Raw genomic sequence first — 24,610 nt, 5'->3', positions numbered from 1 at the left:
GATTCTTTTCAATCACATGATACTATTTTGCCTCCAAAGTAGTTTTCCGAAAGAAAAATCAATTTGTCATTTTCATCTTAATTACATTCTGCTTCTGAATTTCAGTCACCTCTATAATGTGCTAAGCCCTCGCTTAGAGAAACTCTTCCAATTTCTTTTTGTCAACTTTTTTCACACATCTGCTTTTAGTTTGCTTTGTGATATAGCTTATCTACATATAGGAGGCAACTAGAAATCACTTTACATGGACACTACATAGGGTTAATAGTTGGAGTTTCACATTTTTCAAGATCCAGTTGCTCTTCCATTGTCTAGAAGGAAATGGTAAATGGCCTGTACTTGTATAGCGCTTTATTAAGTCCAGATATCCCTGAGGAACTTCACACTACATTCAGTCAATCACCCCTTCACACACACATTCACACTCTGATGGTGGCAAGCTACTGTGCAGCAGCCACAGCTGCACACACCTGCTTCATCAGGCCCTCTGACCACCACCAGCAGGCAAGTGAAATGTCTTGCGCAAGAACAAAATGATGAAGACGGATGAAGTGGGGATTGATCTGGTAACCCAAAACTTATAGTATTTTAGAGGGTTACACCAACATCTAATATTGATTTAAACAAGGTCCCAAGTGTATGAAAACAAAACCCATCCATCCTCTACCCACCTGTCCTTATCCTTCTCCTCTTTCCCGATGGACGAGTCTCTTTTCTCTCTGTCCCGCTCTCGCTCTTTGTCCCGCTCTCGCTCTCGGTCGTGGCTGTTGGCGGAACTGCTTCGCTCAGCCTCTCCGGTTTTGGGCCACTGCGGCGGGGTGGGGAAAGACGGCGGTGTGCGTCGCAGCCTGTTCCAGGTGTCGTGGTGGGGGCTGCCAAAAGTGGGCAGTCCTCCTAGCCCCTCCTTGGAACCAAACACACTATTGGACCCTGATGGTGGAAAAAAGAAAGAAAGAAAGAAAGCAGACAGACATTGGACTCTCTAAGTTAATTGGGCACAAAACCTTCTTGAGGACACATAAGACGAGAAAGACTCGACAACAAAAGCTGCTTTTATCTTTGTCTCTGGAGGTTCTCTCCCCGAAGCTGCTTGGAAGAGTTAGAGGTTAATGGCTCCCCACAACACAGGCTTTGCTTTGGGACTGAAGGGCTTCTCCCCCCACCCCAACACCCCCAGGTCTCCCCCCTCTCCATTTTCTGCACCGGATGAACAGAGGAGACTCACTCGCCCTCTGGAGAAGAAAGCTGTGAAAAGCCAAGGGAGACCTTAGCATTCCACAGCATGTCTAGTCCAATCACATCCCATTTTCACAACAGGGTGAGTGATTTGGCACACAGAAACAGGAGGGATAATGAAAACGAGAGGAAAGCATAGAGGGAAGGATGCAGAGGGAGAAAAGAGAAAGCCCCTCCACAGAGATGCAAAAAGGGGGCTTGTCGAATAATTAATAGATGAATTGTCACCAAACAGCAAACCTAAGAGAGCCTGCTGGCAGCAGCAAAGTCAGGCTGTTGGAAACATCACTGATGGATGAAGTGGAGGCAGGGAGGAGCCTTGCTTTGCTGTGTGTTGTACTGCTTTGTCGGGTCTCCCAGGGCCAGGGGTTTTTGGTTTGACACAGAAACTAGAGCTAAGTGTCTTTTTGCCTTCCCCTCCTCGCTCTCCCTGTTGCTTAACGCTTTCCTGCTCTGCTCTGCTCTGTGCTGTGCTTCTGGCCACAGGGGGCCCTGACTGAGAAGAGGGGAAGCCGGTGGAGGAGGAGAGAGCCGGGCAGCGCTTACCAAGCGAGGGGTTGCCTAATCCTCCGAAGGCACTGGTTGAAAGGTTGCCGAGGCCGCCAAAGGAACTGGAGCGACTGAAAGGATCTGCAAAATGCCAAACAGGGATTAGCAAGAGGGGGAGCCGGTTAGCAGTACTCACCCCAACACCAACCCGTTTTACTCAGCTTTTCTCTTACAAGCGAGTTTTTTTTTTTGTGTCTGTTCTTTTTTTTTGTTGTTTTTTCTTGTTAGCACTTCCATCCTAACTCCTTGCCTGGTAAATCGTATGGCAGCCAGGACGCAGGATTTACTGGCACTGACTGGAGCTGGATAGGGCAAGAGAGACAAATCTCCTTGATGTGGAAATTAGTTTGAATTTCTTGGAGCAATGTTGATGGTGGTCCGGTGCTGGACAGGGAAGCTGAGAGCTAATTAAACTGAAAATCTGGTGAATGATTGACTTCAGTGTAGCAGCCTGACAGGGAGTGAGGGGGGGGGAACGTATGAATAACTTTTGTCAGTCTATTTTAAATGAATAATTCGTCAAAAAAAAGCTGAAATTATTAGAATGTTTCATTTAATTCTATTTGTTTTCTTCAGATAAAAATTCGATTTTCAGTTTACTGGATGAAATCAGTCGGTAACTCTAGGTCCAAATAAGCTCTCTGTAATAAAAAAAAATGAAATAAATGGAATACAATAAATGTAAAATCCAATCTGTTTCCGTAAAAGACAAAATTTATGTTCCACAGAAAATAGTGTAACACAGTCTCTGTCTGGAGGCCATGTTTGTGTTTATGAGCCCAGATGGAGTTATACCAGATATATCCATGAGCTACGTGTCTCCTTAAAAAACATACAGCTGCTCGTGGTCAACGGGATCGTTAAAAAACGAACCTGAGATCCAAACTTTGTTTATCTGCGATTTGAATGACACCCTGGTGGCTTTTCTTTTTTTTTACGCCATGTTCAAACATGAGTCAAAAAACGGGGAGAATGAGCAGAGAATGCATGGAGAGAAAGAGGAGATATATGGTTAAATGATTGTGGATATACGGCTACTTACACTTACCTGCCAAATGGCTCGGAGGCAGGAAGCCACTGGGGTGGGGGGCGGGGCCATACGGAGAGGGTGCTGGGTGTGCGGAGCCTATCAACACAGACGCACTCACATTATTCAGTAACATGGCAATTTAATCTCTAAGAAACTCCCCAAAGAACAAGTCTTGTTTAGTATAAATGTAGGTTAGTTGGTGTGGGAGATTTAAAATCCAATCTCAAAAACATAACAAGGGTTTAATCCTAATGTTGTTTTTTTTCAACCTTTAAATCTTTAATGGAGAGAAAAAAAAAAGACGGTGGTGCTCTAGCAGCAATCCTTACATGTTCCTTTCTGTTTTCCACTGATCTTCACACATTTATCAGCTAAACAATTACCAGCTTCTTTGTAAGTAATCACATAATGCAAACATAATGATGGTAAAGTTTTTTTTTTTTAAAAAAAGCATTTGCTTGAACAATTGTGTCATTTTTCAGATTAGAATTATTATAAGACCTAGATTTACACTAAGTGAAGACACCGAAGGAGTTCAGTGCAGGTAAGATGTTGACTACTGAGAACTACTCCACAGAAACCCGTTGAAAAGAAAAACATCTCGATCTGTTCTTTTAAATGCTCCTACGCTAAGAAGTAATAAAATGTGAATAAATGCACAAACATGTTGAACACAGAGCGGGCTGCCATTCACATTTCCCTTTTATTGCCGCGGTTACGCGTTTGTGCTTGAACCTACAGCGGCACGGCAAGGTCAGTTTTCGAATGCGCAACTAAATGGCTTCTTTTACAAAACACTGTTACTATCAACCACATCTCATGAATTGTTAATGAAAGAGCCAATTATATGAATGCCTCTGACGAACCACAGCATAATTACCAGTCAAAGGGCATTCTCCTTTCTGCTGTAGCCCCCCCACCCCCCAACGCAGGGCAAATCAGTCAATTACCTAACTGAGAGTCATGCATATTCATAGACAAATCTGATTTCCTTTACTGGCAAAACATTTGCTGAAAAAGCCCTATAATTAACCGAACACTACACGAGAGGAAAAATACCCACTCCGTTTCATCAGTATGTTTTTTTTTTTTAAAATGAAATTAGAAATTCTTATTTGCATAAAGGCAGAAAAGCTTCAGTAATCAGATCATTTGTGATTTTTGCATTTAGGTTTTAGGAAATCAGCTGACCTGTGGAGGGGAACAGGGGCCGTGCCAGGTCGTGAGGATATGGGAACCCCGGGAAGACTCCTGGGGCCGGGGGTCGACTGAACAGGTCCAGCTTCCCGTTCATGTCTAGCTTGTGAGGGTCGAGCTGCATCTGCTGTAATTCAAAGAGGCAGAGGCGACGACAGTCAGACAAAAGAAAACTAGGCCAGCGAGGCCTTTCCAGTGACACAGCGGGCGGTTTGTTCGTTTGTCGCTACGTTTCTCCAATTCTGGCTAGCTCTGTCAAACCATCCATGCAAGCTGATTAGGAACAATAAATCCTTGATGACAAAGATCCAAACCCGAAGAAAGCCTTTGAATCAAAATCTAACTAATAAATAAAAAAACTCCAGATAAAATTATTATCAGCGATATTATATAGTGCATATGTTATAGTGATATTAATATTACTATAATCATTAGAAGACGGAATAATTGGTGTTTCCTGTTTTAAATATAAACATTTAGATCATTTTTATTTTGGTTTGCATTTTTTGCGTAGATACGGTGAACCCGAAGTATTCATGACCATCAGTTACCAGCTCTGCCTAGTCTTTTCAAACCAGCAGCTTGTTTGTGTGTAATTTATTCTTAGCATATGTAATCTCTGTGTGTAGTAGGTGATTATTTAACAATCACTGCTATGTGTCTGGTTTGACATGACAACAAATCTCCTGGAAGACAGAACGGTCCGTCTCACGCACCTTCATTTTCTGCTGGTGGTGGTAGATCTGCCATGCAATCTGGACATGTACTGCACACCACTTGCCAGGTTTCTAAAAAATTTGAAGAGAAACTACAGTCAGCGTCCTGGCTTTAATTTAGCTAGCTAAAAAAAAAAAAAAAAAATCAATGCTGGCATTAGGAATTTCTGGCCAGACAACAAAGCGGAAGTCAGAAATTTGAACCAGGCAACCAATTTAGAAATAGGTATCCCTGGCTTGAACCCAGTACGCAGCTTATGTTTAACCCCAATACTCCAAAGCCCAGCATCAGCTTGACTGGGATTGTAAATGAGACTTTGTGGCCTGGCCAGAGAACTAAAGGGTTTTAGATAAATCAACAAATGTGTCAACTCACCCTAACAGACGTCCTGAACGGATCACTCATCTGTACGGACAACAGAGGATCATTAATAACAGAAATTTAGACATATGCCAAATTCTAAAAAAGCAAGTTTAATGTTTACACTCATAAAATACAAGTTTCTAAAGATGCTAAGATTATGGTGCGTTCCATTTGCAGTCAGAAAAAACTACTGGAAAGCTCACTGAAGTCGAAAATTCGGAGTAACTCTGACTACCCCCAGCTAAGACTTCTATGGCCGACTTTGCGTTTCAATATGGCCGCTCCCCACATCAACAGCAGTAAGCTGTGGTGGAAACATTTTATTTTACAAGACACACTTGTAAGAGTGAATCTAGAGTCAACATTCCCACAATGCACAAGCAACTTTAACCTGAACAAATTAAAAAGTGGCATTCGCTTAAAACGATGTTCGGTACTGCAAACAACGTCTACTTGCGCGCCGCCATGTTGAAATCCCGATTTCTCCAACTATGGCAACCGGTACGTCATTACCTCGAACACATCTCCGACTTCAGAGGTAAACGGAACGCATCCGACAGTTTCACTTGTGGTGTGTGTGGTGTGTTTACGAGAAGCACTACAGCAGAATGACGGCGGCCATGCTTACCCGCGGATCCTTCTGTAGAAGTGTGTGAGGAACGGCTCCAGGACGTGCTGCTACGTCAATGGGATTAGAAGCCTGACAGAAACAACAGAAAAGATGCTTGGTATTAAAAATAAGTCTGAACTAAAAAAGGCAAAAACAAGACGTTAGCAACCTAATGTGTTCTATGAAGATTATTGTGATCGAGGCGTGTTCAATGTGGATTTCTTAAACTCAGCAGGTGTGCTCAGGTGTTCCTTGAGTGGATTAGTGCATTTCTTCTTGGGTGTTTCTTGTTGATCATTTAGCTAATTTTTCTGTTCTGTGGATATGTCAAGTTTCGCTGCTTTTCTGTTGCTTTTAATTTCAAGCTTCTGTAAAGTATGACTGGAAATGAAGTGGGAAATTTAAGGTTTTTGACCAGATTTGGCAGATTTTTTTATTTGACCGGCCCTGACTGATGAAACTGTGCACAAGAGCACAGGTTAACAACACTGTTCTCTACAGAGATTGTTTTACAAGACAAAGAAGACCTGAAGTTAGCTGTTTTAAGCATTGTTGAGGTATCTGAAAATGAAGTAATGTGAACGACAAACGCACCAACAAGTTATTTAGCAAAAAAACTATTTATTGTATTGGCATGTCGGCTGTTTATTCAGGCTACTAAAACAGAGAGCTACATTTTAGTGTTTGCTGGTCATTTGGATCCATTTCATACTTGGTGGTTTTATAATTGAATCAGATGTTTTGACAATGATCGCTAAACTCTGAGATGTTTCATCAAATTGGTGAAATGGCAGATGTACACAGAACTGGAAGGTTGAACATATAACAGGAAAGTTGACCTATTTTAACTACTGAACCAAAAATGTTTACTTCTGGGTCAACCTCTTCCTGTTAAGGAATCTTGGAAACCATAGAGTTAATGTCAAAGTCTGCATTCTCCAGGAAAAAGCACACTGAGTCACATATTAGTGATATATATATATATATATATCACACTAATATGTGAGTCACATATTAGCTCTAGTAATGCTAATCAGGCTAAGCAGACATGTAAGACAGTAAGGATGATTTGAAATGTCAGTTCCTGGTTATTTTGTTTTTGTTTTAAATGAGCAACATTGAGAGACGTTGTAATTGTTATTATTATATATGCCTATGTTGTTTGTTACCATGGTTTCTTGATTTTGTTTTGTTTTTCTCTTTCTGCAGGTGTAGGAGCAGACTCCACTATAATCTCCTTTCCCTTTAAATATTTCTCACATTTTTCTGTTCAAAGTCTCCTAACAAAGTGGAATGTTGGCTTTGCTCCTAATAAGAATTATTTAAAAAAACATTTTTTTTTACTTCTATTGGTTTATCTGTATCCTCTATTTTTCCAGGTAAATTATCTTAAGATGAGAAACATATTTTTAAAAATGAAAATAAGTCTAATGAAATGGTTTATTCACATCTACTTTTGCAAAAAAAATCACTTGGGAAATAAAACTTCATGATTTACTTTGAGGTCCAATGACTTTGGAACGAGGTGTGCCAAAAGCAAAGAAGAAAAAAAGAAAAGAAAATCTTTTCAAAAATCACTGTGTGATCCTCCAGATTTATGTCACCAGGATAAATATCAAACCCCGGCCTTCCTCAGTAACACTAAAGCTCCCTAATCCGTAATTACTGCTACTATATAGCTGATGCTAATATAAACCAAAAAAACCCCCCAAAAACCTCAAGCTCATCTCCAAGAATACTTAGCAGGGGCTTTGTGTAAGAGCCTTGCTTGGACCATCTGGAGTGGTCTTCGACAGAAGGGTCCCTCAGTGCCTGAGCCAGCTGGGACCGGGGCCAGCGGATTTGGGCCAGCTTTGATTGGTGTCTTCCTCCAGGTCACAGCCTCTGAGTATATGTCAGACAGACTCACCCGGCCTAACCCTTCACATCCCCTCCCTGATTCCCCTTCTGGTTTCTCTGAATAGCAATTTGTTTATTTTGACCTGGTCAGGACTCAGCTTTGACATTGGTTCTGGTTCTATTAGGTATAGTGATGTTACACAAGCATTTTGTAAGACTAAAAGTACTGAGTTTATTCTAGGAACACCACAAAACCATAATTCTTGTCTGACCTCATCTGATGAAACAGATTTAGGCCATCACTTTGGGTTGTATTTATGTTTAAAACTCTTATTGTGCATTAAAAAGAGGAAGCAGTTCTTGAACTTGCCTGTTTTGTTGACTACGTTGAGAATTATTGACTCTAGTTTAGTGCATGTCAAAATACAACCACGAATTTTGCTTTTTTAAATTTTTTTTTCTTGTGATAGCTTTAGTTAGGAACCAGTTTTGACATCGGCTTAGGTTCTGTTAGTTATAGTAGTATTAGAGAATTGAACAGAAATATCCTATATTGTTCTCACAATGGGGAAATTTCTGTGCAACAGCAGCAAAATGCCAAGCAATAACAGGAAACAGACTCTCACGAAGATAGAATATAATATATATATTTATACATTAAGAAACAGAAGAATAAAAACGCTGTAACTAAGGGCAAAATTTCGACATAAATGCCGTGTAGTTGTATAAAAAAAATCTATTATTATTCAAGTACTCGTAAGATGTAAACAGAAATACAGAGTTCTCTATTATCTGGAAAAGAATGTAACAAAATTAAAACAGAGCCATATTGTTAGCATCTACGTTTACGGCTCGTATTTTGCATCGTGAAAGGAAGTAGATTTTGAGTTGACCTGTTGTGTTAGCATAGCGCATCTAAACAGTAAAAACCCATGCATTTCCTCTTGCAACTATGCAGTCTCTAGTTTGTGTGCATGCGTCCTGGTATTCCCGGCCTGTTTGGTAGCCTGTGGGTTATGGGTGGGGATGTGGGTCTAACCTTAGGCTGGAAGGCTCCTTGCAGCGAGCTGAAGGGTCCTGAGTGCGGGAGCAGCGGGGGCATGCCTGGCATGGTCGGGGGATAGGAGGGGAAGAACTGGGGAGGACAGAGGGAAGGATGGAGGGAGGAAAACAAAGAAATAAAAAAAACAAACAAAAAAATAAACAACACACAAAATCATACAGAGGCTCGTACAGGACGCGAGCGATTCAGCACACGCAAAGCCACGGCCACAATCTACTCCCCCACTACGCAGCATTCAAATATGCCAAATATTTGATTTGCAAAACGCAAAACACATATTTACATTAGAATGACAGAGGAAACTCACGTTTGAATGTCTGATGAACGGATTGTCCAGTTTGGGGGTGTATTTGTCGAACTGGAGGAGAAGAAGAGAAGGACGGAATTAGGGAGCGTCTCACACGGATATTGCTACAGTACAAAACATGACACACATGTGCAGCTGGTCAAATTCAGACACATATCCGTAATAATATTGATAAAAAAAAAGCCCTGAGGTAAAGCAGCTAGCTTGCACTGGCCACAGATTTCATTATACAACATGGCAATGCTTGACTTTCTAATTAAAAGTACAGTCATGGGGATCAAATTATTTTGAAGCCAGAGTAATATTTAAAGAAAAAAAATATATATATACATTTTTAATACTTTTTTTTTGACAAAATGTACTAGTGATAAACATAGAAAAGGAGCAGCTTTTGCTTTTCCCCCAGCGTTAGAAAAAGCACATCTCAAATTAAATTTGGTCAAAAAGCAGGTCTGTGCACAGCATCATGAGCAGATTACATGAGCAGCATGAGTCTCATTTGACTGAAACTAAATGAACCCATTTGCAATGGTTCAGAGTCAATTTAGGCTAGATCAGCATGAAACTGACAACGTTTCACGGAGGACGCGAAGTGAAGAAACCCTTCCTGTGTCACGGCTTGAGCCAATTAGAATCATTTCAGAAGGATTTTAGCATAAAAAGTAAAACATGAAATAAAACCTGTGGTTAGGCTAGAAAAATAAAACGTCTCCAATCATGGCCCGAACGCATGTGAAGCCGAGCGGGAGACACACGAATGAATTTTGGTTGGCGCACACCAACACTGGTCTTCTATTTTGAAATTTGCTCATTACAGGAAGCGGCAGCTAATGCGCATTCCGCAAACACACAAGCCGTTTGCAGGCACTTTGAGAGAGTGCTTCTGCAAAGCCCCCCCGGCGTACAGGGTTTAAAATCGTTAAATCAAAGGGCTACGAATCAGATTCCAGGGTCGGGTCGGGAGTTTTGGTTTTTTGTCTTCTGTCGCAGGGGCTCGTCGCATCTGAACCTGAAGCGGCAGAGCAGACGCAGCTACGGCGGGGGTGGGGGGAGAGAAGCAGAGCTCATTAAACAGCTGCTCTGCATTTCTGAGGGGTGCAGCTTGTTTAATGTTTGACACTGAAAAAGAATGCCGGACGCTTTATGGCCTTGTAAAAGACAAAAAAAAAAAAAAGGAAAACACAAAGTCTGGCCTTTATAATTTATGGTAGCTGTCACAGATTTATGGCAAACATCTTTGCCTAATTAAACCTTAATACTTCCATCTTATAACAATTCGGGAGACTCCTTGTTCAAAGATGTGGAAGTGGTGGGGGGGGAAGGGAGGCGCGGCCGGTCGCTGCTACCATTTGGCAAGCCAGCTGCTTGAGGGCGTAAAGCAATAAACAAACATCGAAGCTTCATAATTTCATTAATTACAGCCATTAGCCAAAGGCTAGTTTAATTGACTTGGGGCATCAAGAGAACACAAAAAGCAACAACAAAAGAAAAAAAAATACATAAAAAAATAAGAGAGAGAGAACACAATGAGGAAATACGGCTTCTGTCCTTTCACAGAAAAGCAATAGCATCATCATGAATCTTGTTTCTCTTAGGGAATAAAAAAATGTTTTTTGGAGCAAAGTGAAACAAAAAAAAAAGTAAATTCTCCATGAAAAAGGACAAAAATTACACTGTCGGGTGTAATAAAAGGAAACTTGGGGGAGAAAAAGAAAAATCACTCCTTTCATGATCAAAGGGATGACTTGCAAACTGCACCATAATTCCAAACCATGCCAGGAATGAGCAGCAGAGCAGATAACAAAATAATAAGACAAAAAAAAAAAATCATGTTGGCTCAGGAAAACCTGCCGCACGCTCTCTCTGTAGTTGTCCCGAGTCTGCGGCGCAAACACCAGCACTTTGATTTCTAATGTACATGATGGGAATAATCTTTGTAAGAGGCCTTAATGGGACCACAGGCTCTTAATCAGAAGGTCACAGAGTGATGGATTATATCTATTAAACTAATGCCAAAAAGCTACAAACAGGGGACCCATCTGAGAAGGCTGCCGGAGATCGGCTGTGCGCTGGAAATGATGAATGAACAGTTATAATCTGAGAGCTGCCAGCGTTGCAACCCCACTGGCCCCCACCTCTCTCTCTCTCTGAATTGATGGCAGTTGAGGCAAGGAAGCAATTAGAAAAGTTATCAAAACAGTTTGGCGGTGATGTCATCAGCCTTTATCTGCAATGAAGTCATCTTGACTGAGAGCAAAGCTTTGAATTTAAAACTAAAGACATAAATGCACAAACACATACAAGAGGAAAAAAAGCATAAATTAATTCCCCCCACATAGAAACCACGTAATATGCAGGAATGCTTCCACACACACACACACACACACACACACACACACACACACACGCACGCACAGGGAGAAAGAGTTGTTTAATGGGGCTTTCGTTGCTCTTTGCAAACGCTTCCATATGCAAACAATTGAGAGAGGGAAAAAGAAAAAAACGCCTTCGGGGCATTTCTGCTGTTTGATCTGCAAAAATCTTAAGTGTAAGTTAGAGGGAAGACGAGGGTTTAAATGAAATTAGCCTGTGGAGTTCTGTAAAAGCGCGGTGCTGCCGTGGGCGTGCCGTTCTTTGGGAAAGTTCCTCTGGAATATTTTTCATCGAAAGAACGCGGCGTTCCGGGGAGAACGGTTGAAAGAAAGCAGGGAGAAATGTGAAATTCATAAAAGATTTGGGACGTTATCTGGTAAAAAAAAAAAAAAAAAACAACAAAAAAAAAAAACAAAATTGAGGAAAAAGATAAGGATAATAATAATAATTTAAAAAAAAGAGGAGCGCATTGAAGAGGAGATTCGAGGAGGTGCGACAGGTGAGTCGGTTGGAGGTTTATGGGTGGAAGGGGGGAGAAGCGGGGGTCGGTGGGGGCTTTTCTTGTTACTTATCCTCACATTTCTGGCTTGGGTACGCACCATGGGGGGTGCAGTGGGCGGGGTGAGGATGGCGGCCGGGGGCAGACTGGCGGGGAAGGGCGTGAAGGTGTGCTGATGGGTGTGTTGGTGCTGGTGCATGTGCTGGTGTTGGTGAAACTCGGCCCTCAGGAGCGACACGGGGGCCAGCGGTGAAGCGGACGGCCCCCGGCCCCGCTCCGAACTCTGAACCAGGAAGCGGTTGTTCAGCTCCTGCCTCAGGAGGTCATGCTCTGCAAGAAAGGAGAGCGAGGAAAACAAAACAAAACAAAAAAAAAGAAAACAAAGAAAGGAAGAAAGAAAGAAAATAAAAAGGAAAGGAAAGAAAAAAAAAGATGGGAGGCGGGGAAAGGAAAGGAGTTGGGAGTTTGGGGGGGGGACACAAGAAAAAAAAAAGGCACGAGCGCCGAGTCAGTCTTCACAACAAGGGTAGAAGAAAGAAAATAGTCACCTGGCATTCTCTGTTTCTCCAGCTCATGCTGTGAGGGTTTTCTACGTGGGGACTCATTGGTGGTGGTAAGAGAGTTGCCTGTGACAATGTGCCAATCAGAATCCCCGAATGAGGCTGGCAATACATGATTGGTTGGTTGAATGATATCAACAGGCTGGTATCTAAAGACAAGAGAGAACCAAGAGTCATCCCAGCAGAAAACACACACTCTTGCCCTCTATGAGGTCAGAAAAGCACAACTGGTTTTTGGTGCCTTGCAAAAGTATTCGTATGAAATATACATATATATTTATATATATATATTTTTTTTCTTCCACATTTTCTCACACTACAACCTTTGATTTGTGATAAACCACAAAGTATTAATGAAGAGGAAGGAAGGGGATTATTAAGGAAATAAAAGAAAAATCTGGTGCGCATTTGTACTTATGCCCCTTTTAGTCCATCCTCCACAATAAATTCCAGTGCCTTAAGAAGCAGAGGTCGTGCTAGACTTTTTTGTTCTCCGTCATTTTGACCGACAGCATTAAAAAAAAAAAAATCGGTTATGTACTGTTTTTACCCATCAAATTATAATCATATTAACATTAGGCTATTTAGCTGCATTTTTATGCGGCTTAGTTAATATTCACCTAGTTGAACCGTGAAATCAGATCCCATCACACATAAAGCAGATGAACGGATCTAACTTTTTCTCCTTAGTGACAAAAAACCACTGACTGAGGCCCCAATAACTTATAACAACTGAAATTAAACAACCCCAAATAAATTACCAGCACTTCACCTGCTGGGGTCTGAATGCAAAACCTCACAAATTCCTCCTGGTTTGCATCTGCAGAGAAGTCAGTCAGTTGGATCTGTTGTGAACTCTGCGCGTTTTTACCCTGTGCGCGGTCCGTACGTTGCGCTTTTACGAGTTTTTTTTTTTTTTTTGTTGCATGGTTTTGACGGACAGATGTTTCGTCTGCTGCGCTCTTCCAGAACGCCGCTCTCCTTCTGGGCGCAGGAGGGTAACGTCTTCCAGCTCCATTTGTTGAAACCGCAGGATGAGTTAAGTTTAATTCTTCGCAGCAGTGGAGCCATGTCCACATTGGTTTTGCAGCGCACTGCGCATGTTACACTCGAATTAACTTCTGAACCTTTATTTATTCCCTCAAGATAAACTGCCAGCTCCTCTGTTTAGACTATAAATGGATTAACACAACATTGAAAACTCTTCATTTTTCTCTGTTCTGTATGTACAGGGGACTGGAATTAAAAGCGCCATTTTGACCAAAAGTTTGGAATGCACTTCTGAACCAGACTCTCCAAAGCGTGCGGTCCATAACCCTTCAACACGTCGTCAGCTCCCAGTCAGAAAGACGCCTTTAGTTCAGTGTCCATGAGATGATATTCAGAAAGAATTTTATTTATTAATTGATTTTAGTTGCCTCTGTGATACACACTTTGCATGAAGGTTGTAATGTCTGCCTATGTGCACCAGTCAAGGGTGTTAATTATAACCTGTCAAAATGGGCTTCAAATTTTCCCGTCGTTTAAAAATGTAACCGGTCAAATACGGAATATATTCCGTTAACGCGACCGCCGTTAAGAAGCCACTAATTTGTAAGGAGAGTTTAACTTTATGTATCTTAATACGAATATGCAGCTCTGGAAAAAAGATTAAGAGAATACTTAAAATGATCAGTTTCTCTGATGTTACTCTTTATAGGCATATGTTTGAGTAAAATGAACATTGTTCTTTCATTCTATGAACTGCTGACAACATGTCTCTGAAATGCCAAGCAAAAATTTTGTATTTATTTGCAGAAAATGAGAAATGGTCAAAGTCACAAAAAAGATGCAGTGCTTTCAAATCTCAAATAATGCAAAAAAAAAAAACAAAACAAGTTCATATTCATTTAGAAACAACAATGCTACTGTTTTTAACTCGGGAAGAGTTTAGAAATCAGAAATTTGGTTGATTTCCAATCAGGTTTTATCAATAAAAACCTCATTGATAACCATGAGGTTTTCAATGGGGTTCAGTGCAGTGGACTCTTCATTTTTTTTTCCCAGAGCTGTATATTTAGCTGTTTTGTGAAGAGGTCTGTTCAAGAACAAATCAGTCAGTACAGGGTGGAAAAGTTGTGATAAAGTTTAGAGATTGTTTAGTTTATAAATCAATATTCCAAGAAAGCTAATCAGAAAAGAAGCTAATGCTGTTTGCCACAAATCAGGTAGAGGAGCTGCAAAAATGGAGGAAGAAGGTGTTCTGGTCCGATGAGACCAACATTAAATTTTACGGTAGATACCCTGCAGACACCTTCTTATTTAGATCAAAGGATTCCCTTTCAGACTTTCTTTGTAAAAGCCTTGTACCATTTTCCTTCCGCTTCACAGGCATAATAGAAGTTTGTGGTTGTAGCGTAATGAAACGTGACAAAGACCAAAGGGTGGGAATACTTTTGCAAGGTGATATATATATACATATATATATGTATTCACCCATCATCACTGGAGACTCCATTTGTTTATTTCACAAATTTGTGCCCCATATGTCTGTTTATTTTTTGGTAATAAAATAGTTATAGTCTATATGGAGTTTTAAAAGGATGCAAATCAGACGGTTTTGGCAGGATTTTTGCGAGAGCACCATGATTCACTTGAAGCAGCGCTCTCGCTAATTTCTAAAGTCTCCAGCTGGGATGGCGGTCGAGTCGTTAGCTGACATTTTTTCAATGCTTTCTTAACTGTGACCTTATGACCCTTCTTCCAATGCAAAAACATGTCAAAAATACAGTCCATCTACTGGTGATGCGCCATCAAACCAATGTTTACAACACGTTTATGATGCTAATTAGTACCTTAGAAGGAGTCCTGGATGCTTAAGGGTGATTATGTGGAATCATTTGGTGTGTGTTTCTGGTTGAAAATCTCGACTAAGCTTGTTTATGTTAGCATTACTAACCTTAAAGATGGCTGCAGGCCTTCAGGGAAGATAATTAGATGCTTTACTCTTACTATCTACTAGTGTTTCTACTTTATCAACTTCCACATATTCTTTTCAAAATAGATTTACTTTCCTGTCCCCCCTGTGAGGACTGTGGGAAACCAATTAAAATCGCTAAAAACCAGAGAGAACACTGAAAGCAATGTTTCCCAACACAAGGTTAACCAAAAGCAAAGTGTCCTCCAGATAAACACCAGCGGCTATGAGTAGGACCTTGTACCCTGAAGAAACGGCCTCTTTAGATAAACTCACTGATGGGAGAGATAAACAGTGGGTTCTGGTAGATTTTAGCTACTTAAAAAAATCCACACAAATCATTTGAGGAGTGGAAAATGTTTTTTAAATAATAATAAACAAGTACTTACCAGAGGAGTCCACAATACATTACTTTGTTTTCAGCCCAATAAAACATACTTATTGATTGTCGGCGGAACGTCCTGCTCTTCCGTAGTGTAATACAGGGAGGTTTAGGGAAAATGAACAGGAAATCTTCTCTATGCTATTGAAAAATGTGAACTTTTTTTAAAACTAAAAGTAACATTAGGACACCACATCTGCAGTGCCTTGCAATTGTATTAATATAGCTACGACTATAAATTCCACTCATTTCATAACCACAAACTTCAAGGTATTTTATGAGGACTTAGCACAATACTGGGGAAGGAAAACAAAGTTATAACTTATTTCTTTTTAACAAATGAAGATTTTAATAGTATTCAACCCCTTTTGAGTCAATACTTTTAACAACTTTTCAGAATAACTTCAGCTGTTGGGTTGCAGTCGTATATTCTCGATTGGATTTAGGCCAGAACTTTGACTAAATTGTTGTGACACATAAATATAGCTACTTTTTAAAACTTTATGCATAGAAAAATTATATTTGGAATCCATAATGAGTCGTACATGTATAAATTAGTTTATAAACCCACAAACTATCTTATAGTGCTTAAAAGGGCAATATTATATGTTTTCCAGCCACATAGTGCCATTTTAAAGCATGATCGAGTAACTATGTTACCTTCAGTTGTTGTAAAAATGCTATATATACCAAAAATGACTTAAAAGAAATTTGACTTCGTTATTTATTTAATTGGGCCTCTGTCTCTTTAAGAAATTTCTGCTCTCTCTAACACTACGCCTGCAGGAAGTCATCACAGCATTGCTCCTCTATTAACCATTTAACGTTTTTACCAGTGTTGCACGAAAGAAGTAGCTCCTGTACAACATATATTTTGTGTAATAAGTATGTTCGTGAAAGAGAGGTGTTAATAAGAAACTTAGATACAAATAAAAGTTAATTAGATATAAGGGAATTGCTTCAGAGATCATCTGGGGATGTAGTTTTTAGTAGTATGTTTAGTTTTTTTTAAGAAGAACGGGTGTTTTGGGGAGATTGTAGTAGTGAAGGCATCTGATTCGTACTCCAATCCGGAAGGTGGCCGTAATGCACTAAAAAGTTGTTTGCAAACTGCCATGAAAAAAGAGAAGAAGAAGAAGAAGAAGAAGCTCCTATAATGAGCTCAGCAAATGTGCAGGTGTTTGCTAATTATTACGATCTAGTCTGAAGGAGCTGAGTGGGGAAGTCAGCTAAAGGATTTCTCAAAAATGCTCGGAAAAATCAAGGTAACACTCCAGCTATGTTTTTGATTAGGAACCAACACTATAACATGATGTAAAGCTCAAACAAGAACATTTTACATAATACTGCCCCTTTAAGAAAAGCTACATTCCATTCCCACCCAGTTATTTGTTACTTTGTGTCACATAAAGTACCAATAAAATAAAGTGAAGCTTGTGGTTGTAATCTGAGAGAATGCGAAATAAAAGTTATGGGACAAACTAAAATATTTTGGCTGCAATTACGCAAGTTTGACAGATGAGAAGTAGCATTGAAGCTAGCACCAAGCATGTGAGGTGTGTGGCTTTACCTGGGTAGGGGGTGCCAGCGGGGTGTCCAGGCACCACTAAACTGTTGGTCGGTAAGGTCGGCGGTGGCGGCAGTGTGGCTGGGGTTGCAAACATGGCCGAATGGCGATGGGCTGGACTCCGTAGGGAGGAATAGTGCGAGGTAGAGAGGTTTGCTATGGACAGAGGCAAGGCAGGGGCTGAGGACGGGAGCCCGCTGAGGTGGTGGTGGTGAGGGGACGGGGGCAAGTGCTGCTTGGCGAGACCCAGCGGACTGCTGCGGTGGCTGGAGAGTCAACAGGAAAGGTAATGATTATTTACAGCAATAGCAAACGCAGTCTTCAGCCAGAATGCATTTCTCAATGAGTAGCGGAGAAATTTCCTAAAAAGCTTCAATTTTCAGAAAGACTTCTAATTGCTTAATCCGGCCGCAGCGGGGGGCCAGGGTGCAACAGGAAGCAGTGAACTCGGCAGTAAAACTCAATAGCAAAACAGCAAATCGCCCAGCTGCTTTTGACATCTCCTGAGGTAGAGCAGAGCGCACGAGAGAAATCAATAATTGTACAATTTCAGAAGTGTCACTTTGTTAATTTTATGTTAATTTTGTTACCAACATAAGTAGTACATTACATTTTGAAAGGTAAACACCAAATTTAGTGGCTCAACAAATCTCAGGTTGCCATCTTAATCTGTTCACTGGAATGGAGAAGACATTTTTAAAAGGTTTTACTTACTGAATTTCTCATTTGCATGTTGCTTGTTACTGATTAGTTAATTGTTAAACATAATTATTGAATTGACTGACAACATTTTGAATGTTAAGTCATTCTAACCTTGTTTGCATAACTTTTGTTTGCTTTTAACAAGACTAATTACTCATTGTCAGGGGACAACAGAGGAATAATAGCCTTTTGGCTAATTCTGGCACATTTACTAAAATGTTAATTATTGTAAATTGTCCCTACCAAATAAATTAAATTAAAGTAAAGTTCAGATTCTCAACATCAGAAAAAGACGAGCAGGGGTATGAAACCACAGAAGGGAAGGAGTAAGTGTCTGTTTTCTGTTCATGCTAGGCTACAAAAAGTGCTCCAAGTATAATTTGAAGTATTTCAAGTGACAGTATTTGAAGTTATTTTTGAAAATATAAAATTGCAGAATTGTTTTTCTAAATTAAATGTCCATCCCATTGGACCTCAGGAGTTTGGCTACATTATTCAACTCTTAATTATTTAGTGCAACCATGCAAAGAAAAACGTATCTTTAGGCATCGTAAGGCTAAATTGTAGTTTCAAAAGTATTTTGCATTTTGTCTTTTTCATGATTGAATATAAACTCTAATACTCGTTTGAACTGTAAGGAAATGGAGATACATCTGACCTTGGCTGCTTGGATTTAAGAAATAAGGCAAGTGGGAACAAATTGAGAATTAGAGCAAGACCAGATTTTGAGACCAGAAAAAATATCAGGTCTGAAGGGGTTAAAAGTTATGATCTGCCCACCGTCTATGTACAGCATGCATGTTCATGAGTGTGCTTGTGCAGGTTTGTCATAAACCTGCAGTGTTTCCACTCTAAATTCTCACTGAGTCCCACTTTTTTTTATTTTTATGGTTGTACCACCAAAGGCGACGACAACTCTTTAAATTACCTGATGTCGTGGAGGCTGTTGTACTGCAGAGGGTGGTGCACCTGGTGGCTGATCACCGGCCGGGCGTGGTGAGGCGGGGGCGGGAGCACACGGGGCTCCGGGTGTGAGTGCGGGTGAGGGAGGTGAGGCGGGGCGTGGGGCGGGGCCTTCAGCAGGGGCGGGGTCGGGACAGGGGGCGGAGGCTGCTGCTCCTTCTTAACGCTGAGGGGCGGCGGGGTGAGAAGGCGCAAGCCCCGAGGCTCAGGGGGGGCTGCCGCCGCTGCGAGCGCCGGGGAGCCTGTCGGTGCCGAAGCCGGGGTGGGGCTGGGCACGGGCGGTGCAAAGGGCACCTCAGTGTTGCTCTGCTCCTGGCTGCGCTGAAGTCCTGACACTTTGGCGGAGCCACAAGTCTTGGACACGGAGCTCTCATTCGCTGGTACACCTGAGGAAGAAATGACCAAAAATAATCAACATCAACATTCAAATTGAACTCAAATGATTTTAAGTCAAGTTTATTTGAAAAGCCCATTTCAGCAACAAGGCCGTTCACCTTGCTTTACACCATGAAAATATAAAGTCACTAATTATGAAACAAGCAATAAATGCTACATTTTGTCAAACACCACCATCAAGCAAACACACATCAAATATGTGGATCAATGTTCCAGTTGTTATTCATCAAAGGCAACTCTAAACAGCCGAATGTTTTTAGCCTTGACTTGTATAATCAACAGCTTGCAGCGAAATGAGTAAGGAATTCTCATCACAATAAACTTTCAGCTCCCCTTGCTATCTTCTGCAGGACCCTCTTATCTGGCCTCTTTATCAGGTCAGATTGTTCCTTTGCTTGGTAACACAGATGAGAAATCAGCCAATCACACGGCATCAACCGTATCTCTTACGGTATAAACAAAAGAAGTAAGAAGTGAACTTTGAACATGGTATACCAGACAGGTCGATTCATAATCATCTCTCAAAGAGAACGTGTCCAGAGAGCAGCAGTTGTGTGGATGAAAGAAAAAAAACTTTTCAGAACTCAAGGAAGGATGGGTGTACTGTTCTAGAGCTGACAGGAAGGTATCAGCTGCTACCACTCCACCGTACCTTCGTTACATACAGCAAGGTGATGCATCGTGTCACAAAGCTCAGATCAAATCAGAGTAGCGTCTGTGGAATGTGGTCAAAGTGGATATCTGCATCATGGACGTGCAGCCAAGAAGTCTGGAGAAGCTGCATGATGGTATCTGTCATTACTGGCTAAATGTTCCTGGTACTTCTGAAAGCAAAACGGGAATCCAACCCGTTTAATACAGTGGCAGGTGAGTGTACAAGTTTTAACTGAGCAGAAAAATTAACCTGCATTATTAAAAGATTCCAATAGTCACAAAAGAGTTCTCCAGTTGTGCGTAGCTAAAGAAATTATAGCTAATCAATGGGTCTCCATGATGGAGTAAAAAGGACGCCCCTCTCCTCCTTCCCAGCATCGCTCCAGTGTCCTCTGAGCAAGGTTCCCCTTGTTTCCTCTCCCTAGGTTCCATTAAGTGTTTAATCAGGTCATTTTCATGCTTCACTATAATCAGATGATCCAATTTCTTCCTGCGATCAAGTCAGTATGAATAAATCACAGCTAATTAAAGTTAAATGTCAGCGCCCATTCAGGGCTTTGCTGAGCACACAATCTGGCATGAAATAATTATGTTTCAATTGTGCTGTAAAGAGAGATGATGGCCTCTCTGTCACTGAGTCACTACGTCCTGTCTCTCTTGTTCAGTCTGCAGATATCTTTGAAAGCACAGGAAACCCAACGGACTCGGCCAAACTCTCTTCATTAGGGGTCTTTTTTAACACGGCAGATGCTGTTGTCACCAACATTCCCCCTAAATTACTTTTGGTACTCTTGTTTCTTAAAGTTAATGGCTATAATTAAGTGTTTTTGTGGCAGGTGCATTAGGGGTGCATTCACATTAGCTCTGTTTATTCAGTTTTAATCAAACTCTAGTTCATTTGCCTACAAAGTCCTGTTTGTTTGGGGAGGAGTGAGTGCGCAATTAAACTCTGATGCGGAGCTAAAAAGCAAACTCTGGTCTGCCTAAAAACTTGTTCTCAGTTCGGTTCAAGTGAGTTCTGGCGCGGTTCGAATGCGTATGTGAATGCCAAGCAGGCTGGAGACTCCTCCAAAAGCAGGAAGCGGACTATAGCGCAGAGCATTCTGGGTAAATACAACCAAAACAAACTTGTATGTCTGGTGCTAGAAGGAAAAATTGCTTGTGGTCTTTTGCCAAGGACAAAAAAAAAATCCTATGGCTCCTCAAATCTGACGCCACTCAAATTTTAGTTCACATTTCAAGAAGAAAGAAGTTGTGCTCACTGGCTGTGTTTCAATTGACCATATAATTGCGCAATTTGACATTTCAAAAATAAATTTGCTCAACGCCAATTACAAAAAAACTCTAGACTTTCTTTAAGATGTCTCGCCACTCGGACGGGTTGGTTTTATGGCCGTATCAAAATTGGTTTATTTAGCAAAACGGCAATAAAAACACTTTTTTGACATCACATAAAATGCACATCTACAACTGGATGTTACTGCTGGTGCAAAACACACAGACGAAGATGACAGGAAGCAGTGGGAAAGTCATGGCACGACATGGTTTTTAAATGACATCATGTAGACAAAAATTATGCAATTGTGATTTTAATTGTGTTTCGTATTTAACAGAAACAACGTAATAGAAGAATGTTTTTTTTTCCAAAATTAGCGAAATATTGACATAGTTTTGCAGACATTTGTAAAGGAAGCACAATTATCTTCTTCCTGTCATTCCCTTCATTGGTTCGAGGTGCAGCGCGACAGGCCAGGGGCTACCAAGGTTTCTCAATGGATTCGGTTCGTTTGCCAGAGTGCAGTGTGAAAACAAAACGCAGCAGCTTAAAATGCAACAAATGTTGCAACTCTGGTCCTCAACTGAACGAAGTCTATCGGACTACCAGGTGTGGAAACACCTATAATGTGTCAAAAATAATCAGCATCCTAATGCATTTATCACAAAGTCCAAAAGGACTAGAATGCTGGACGTTTCTTCTGTTTTATTAAGAGAGACTGTCTGCTTCCCCTACAGTCAAATGAAAAGCAGGACGGACCTCTAGGAGTTTGATGAAATGGCGACGTTACTTCTCAAGCTCTAGAGCTAATCAAAGCTGCGGCTGGCAGGGTTCACGCTAAGCACGGGGAGATCACATGCGCCGAGACATCAAAGACAGAAGGTATTCACATATGCATGTCGACAATGGAAGAGAAAGAGACGGTCCAATGATGAGAACAGTCTTTTTAATCTACAACTAAGATGCAGCGGTACTTCAGTCAAAGCCTTACTCGTGTTTCAATTAAAAAAGCTCCATGGGCATTCCTGGCGGTTTAAAAAAAAAGAAAAGGGAGAAAAAGAGGAAGAAGGAAAAAAAAAAGAAAAGCCAAGAGCTGGGAGCTGCTGTCAAGCCAGTAAAACTCGACATGGAGCAGACTAATGGAATATCCAGTCCCCATTAACAGGCTGCTTAATCTTTCAAGAATCCTAACACCCATAAAAAGGCCAATAAAAAGGCAGGGCAGAGCTTTTATTTTTTTTATTTGTTGAGCTCCCCCCGCCCTTCGTCCCTGCATTTATTAGTGAACTGGGCCTAGCTAAGATGTCACGATTTTCAAATGAATTCTGGAGTCCAGGCGTATATAGACCTCCCGATTTATAGAGGTTTGGGACATGGATTAAACTGTCAGCCTGGTTTTTTTTTTTTTGATGCAAGCAAGCAAGAAGCAAGAAAGCAAAAAAAAAGGAAAGGAAAAAGGAAGACTCGAGGCAACGACAGAGAGACAAGCATCCACACACAAACCACAAATATCCAGTCGAAATGTCGCCGCCGGGTGATGTTGCCTTGGCAACTGGTTCTCTTCTCAGACACAATGCGAGGCGAACGATCCTGAAAAATGTCTTGGTACAACCGCCATGAGATGGAAGGGGGCTTCTCATATTAATGCCGCTGCGGCAGGGCCACAGCGAGCGCCAGGTTATCTTAATGATGATGCTAATGGGCTCTAATGGAGGCTGGGAGGTATCGGCGCAGACCCCTCATTAAAATCGCTGCAAAAAGCTCGCGCACACGGACATATGAATACAACAAAAGACGGACACCGGTGTTTTCACTCTTGGCACAGGCAGACGCAAACAAATTAAGCCCATACATCTTCATTTTATCGGAGCACATCAGAAAGCAAAAAAGGAGACAATTGTCCGAACAAAGCAAAACAACGAATCACTGAAATTGTCTATGTGCTTCTAAATGGATGATGGCATCAACAGGGTTTTCTGGTGTCTGACAGTCTGAGTATAGATGTGTGTAATTGCTACTACAACAACAGAGAGAATTAAACTACCCTTACTTTTTAAAATTTTATTTAATGCCATCTTTCTTCTTTCAGCTGCTATTTCTGTATATCAACCCATCCTGTTTCTTCAAAAACTGGCACTGGTTGATGGCTGCCAGGTCAGAAACTACAAATCTGATGTTTTTCCACAACAATAAGGACAAAATACATAATGCTACCAGTTTGTGCTGAGTGTAACAACACTCTTCAGTGTGGGTGTTGTAGCTGGGGGAAGGAGTGCATCATTGAGGCATGTAAAAAAAATACAGCTAACAATATCAGACAAGCTGCAACAAGCTTCCAGGAAACTGAAACTTTCACAAGACGTGCCACACGCTCACACGGAAGTCCTATTTTTCAATTTTCCTATCAGAAAAACAACAAAACCCTCTGAAGTTGGAATGAGGACTGGAAAAGACGGAGCTCCTGAAACAACACCAAATTTAGTATCCAACATGGCTGCCAGGCATATTTAATCAAATAAAGGGAGCTGAGATAAGATAGTTTTTTTTGGGATTTGTGATGGACTGTGTCTTTCCAAAACCAGCAGCACACAAAGGGCTGTTAAATATCCTGAATATTCTTTTTGCATTTTAATGCATGAAGTGGAGAGAAACACAATACTATTGTCATGGTGCTAGCATCGTAAAAACTATTCCTGCTAGAACTCAAATACTTTGGAACTCCGGTGTGATGCTCAACATTGGAGTTCATGTTATAAATATGTTGACAATCTATTTAATGTCTCACTATTAAGATAATAATTACATGTACACACTTATACACTTGTTAGAGCTAACCACTAGTAGCTCTGCTCATGCTAATCCCTAAGGAGGTTATATGTATCTTAAATCTTCAGTCTGTATAATGATGACTAGTGAAAAATTAATAAATCACCTGCTCTCTTTCACACACTTTACAGTGTGTGAAAGAGAGCTTTTTGGGATGCAGGTGTTAGTTATTTCTACATAAGTTTGCAGGAAAAGATTGAATATATATATGATGCATAGAACCGAGATTATTTTACAGTATTTTTATATTTTCAATGAAGCACTGATACGGAGTAACTCTGTGCTTTTTTGAAGAATAACTGATTGTTTGAACCAGAAAGATTTTATCGTTAAAACAGTTACATTTTCAATTCGTCCATAAAGTAGAAAAACGTATTGTATTAATAATTAGATGTTTTGAAGACGAATTAGAATCAGGTAAAGGCAGGAGCTTTAAAAAAAACACACACACAAAAAAATCAAACGGAAACTTGCCACAAACTCTCACATCTTAACTCAGGATTCACCCACTTTCAGCTTTTTTTTTTTTTTCTTGTCTGGACATA

The 24,610-nt window shown here is 40.8% G+C and overlaps 1 protein-coding gene across 9 annotated transcripts in view; it reads right to left on the bottom strand.

The window, feature by feature from the left end:
- fbrsl1 (fibrosin-like 1) overlaps positions 1-24,610 on the bottom strand; it is a 353,758-nt gene that overhangs the window by 2,542 nt on the left and 326,606 nt on the right. For 3 of the 9 annotated variants that reach the window (XM_028033119.1, XM_028033122.1, XM_028033123.1), the window contains 12 exons: positions 18,879-19,299; positions 17,252-17,514; positions 11,863-12,113; positions 8,912-8,962; positions 8,581-8,676; positions 5,721-5,792; positions 5,105-5,134; positions 4,729-4,800; positions 4,007-4,139; positions 2,828-2,911; positions 1,783-1,866; positions 672-930 (listed from right to left, as the gene is read on the bottom strand). In XM_028033119.1, coding sequence (XP_027888920.1) covers positions 672-930; positions 1,783-1,866; positions 2,828-2,911; positions 4,007-4,139; positions 4,729-4,800; positions 5,105-5,134; positions 5,721-5,792; positions 8,581-8,676; positions 8,912-8,962; positions 11,863-12,113; positions 17,252-17,514; positions 18,879-19,299 — 1,816 coding nt within the window. Of the gene's footprint in view, positions 1-671; positions 931-1,782; positions 1,867-2,827; positions 2,912-4,006; positions 4,140-4,728; positions 4,801-5,104; positions 5,135-5,720; positions 5,793-8,580; positions 8,677-8,911; positions 8,963-11,862; positions 12,114-12,331; positions 12,493-17,251; positions 17,515-18,878; positions 19,300-24,610 lie in introns of all 9 variants that reach the window. The other 6 variants (XM_028033120.1, XM_028033121.1, XM_028033126.1 and 3 more) reach the window with 6 other exon arrangements.

This window comes from Xiphophorus couchianus, chromosome 12, assembly GCF_001444195.1.
Source record: "Xiphophorus couchianus chromosome 12, X_couchianus-1.0, whole genome shotgun sequence".
Lineage (NCBI taxonomy): Eukaryota > Metazoa > Chordata > Actinopteri > Cyprinodontiformes > Poeciliidae > Xiphophorus > Xiphophorus couchianus.
The sequence above is the reverse complement of the archived record's forward strand: the minus strand, read 5'-3'. Positions and strand labels throughout refer to the sequence as shown.